At 75.0% G+C, this 1,000-nt stretch overlaps 1 protein-coding gene across 1 annotated transcript; it reads right to left on the bottom strand.

Annotated features, from left to right (window-relative positions):
• Positions 1-6: 6 nt before the first annotated feature.
• YBEY (ybeY metallopeptidase (putative)) lies at positions 7-994 on the bottom strand. The gene is made up of 3 exons (XM_012734918.1): positions 852-994; positions 638-766; positions 7-121 (listed from the first exon to the last, which is right to left on the bottom strand). Exons 1-3 carry the CDS (start codon positions 921-923, stop codon positions 23-25), a joined length of 300 nt encoding a protein of 99 aa, XP_012590372.1. The 5' UTR covers positions 924-994; the 3' UTR covers positions 7-22.
• Positions 995-1,000: the final 6 nt, after the last annotated feature.

Below are 1,000 nucleotides of genomic sequence, written 5' to 3'. Positions count from 1 at the left end.
CTGAGGAGCAACCGCAGGCCGGTCAGGGCCCGGGGAGGCGGCCTTGAGCGGGGTGGACGCCCAGCAGCCTGGAACGCTCCGCACTCGCGTGGACACTGGTGCCGGTGGCCAGGCGGTCCAGCTGAGGACGGTCAGAGGGTGCGGCTGGCTGAGGCCGCAGGAGACCCCTCCCGACCTCAGAAGGGGGCGCTGCTCACGGCTCCAGGGCTGGCTGAGTGAGAGTGGGGCGCAGAGGCCTCGTGCTGCAGGCAGGCGGGCGGGGGCTCTGGGGCGCGGGGGCCGGCCCACGGGCAGGTGGGCGGAGGGGACGCTGGACAGCCCGGGAGGAGGAAGCGGGGTCCACCGCTGCCCGGGAGGGTGGCCGGCAGCCCCCGCGCCGACCAGACACTTACCAGGGCTGTTTCCCGAGCCCGCTGCGGCGGGGACCTCTGCTCCTATCATAGAAGCCCCTGGGACCCCAAAACACTCGGGGCCCGGCTGTCCAGCAAGTAAAGAGGCCAGGCCCAGCCGGCTTGTCAGAACACCCCACCGGGAGGAGGAGCGGACCTAGGCGCGCGCGTCCGAGCCCCCAAGTTGGCCTAGCCCCGGCCTGGCCAGGCCCCAGGCTCTCGTGCCAGGCGGCCCGGCCGGCACTCACGGTCAGGGCGCCGTAGTAGTCGTCGCCCTCGCCGCACAGGCCTCGCACGAACTCCACGCCCAGCACCACGGTGCCCAGATCCCGGTCCTCGGCGCGCGCGGGGCTCGGGACTTGGCCAGCGCACAGGCCCTGTGCAGGCAGCGGCGGCTCAGGGCGGGCCCGCACTTCCGACCCGAGCGCCCGGGGCTGGGGCCGCGGGTGCGGGCGCGCGCACCTCGAGGAACGGGAAGGCGAGCACGTCGGTGGGGCAGTCTCTGCCCCGGTAGCGCCGGTTGAGGCGTCGCATGCGCGCGTCGTCCACGCACACGAGCGCCAGGTCGAAGGCGCGCACGCCGAGCGCGGCCCGGGCGGCCTCCAGGCCGC

This window comes from Condylura cristata, unplaced genomic scaffold, assembly GCF_000260355.1.
Source record: "Condylura cristata isolate star-nosed mole 26May11 unplaced genomic scaffold, ConCri1.0 scaffold00101, whole genome shotgun sequence".
Taxonomy (NCBI): Eukaryota; Metazoa; Chordata; class Mammalia; order Eulipotyphla; family Talpidae; genus Condylura; species Condylura cristata.
The sequence above is the reverse complement of the archived record's forward strand: the minus strand, read 5'-3'. Positions and strand labels throughout refer to the sequence as shown.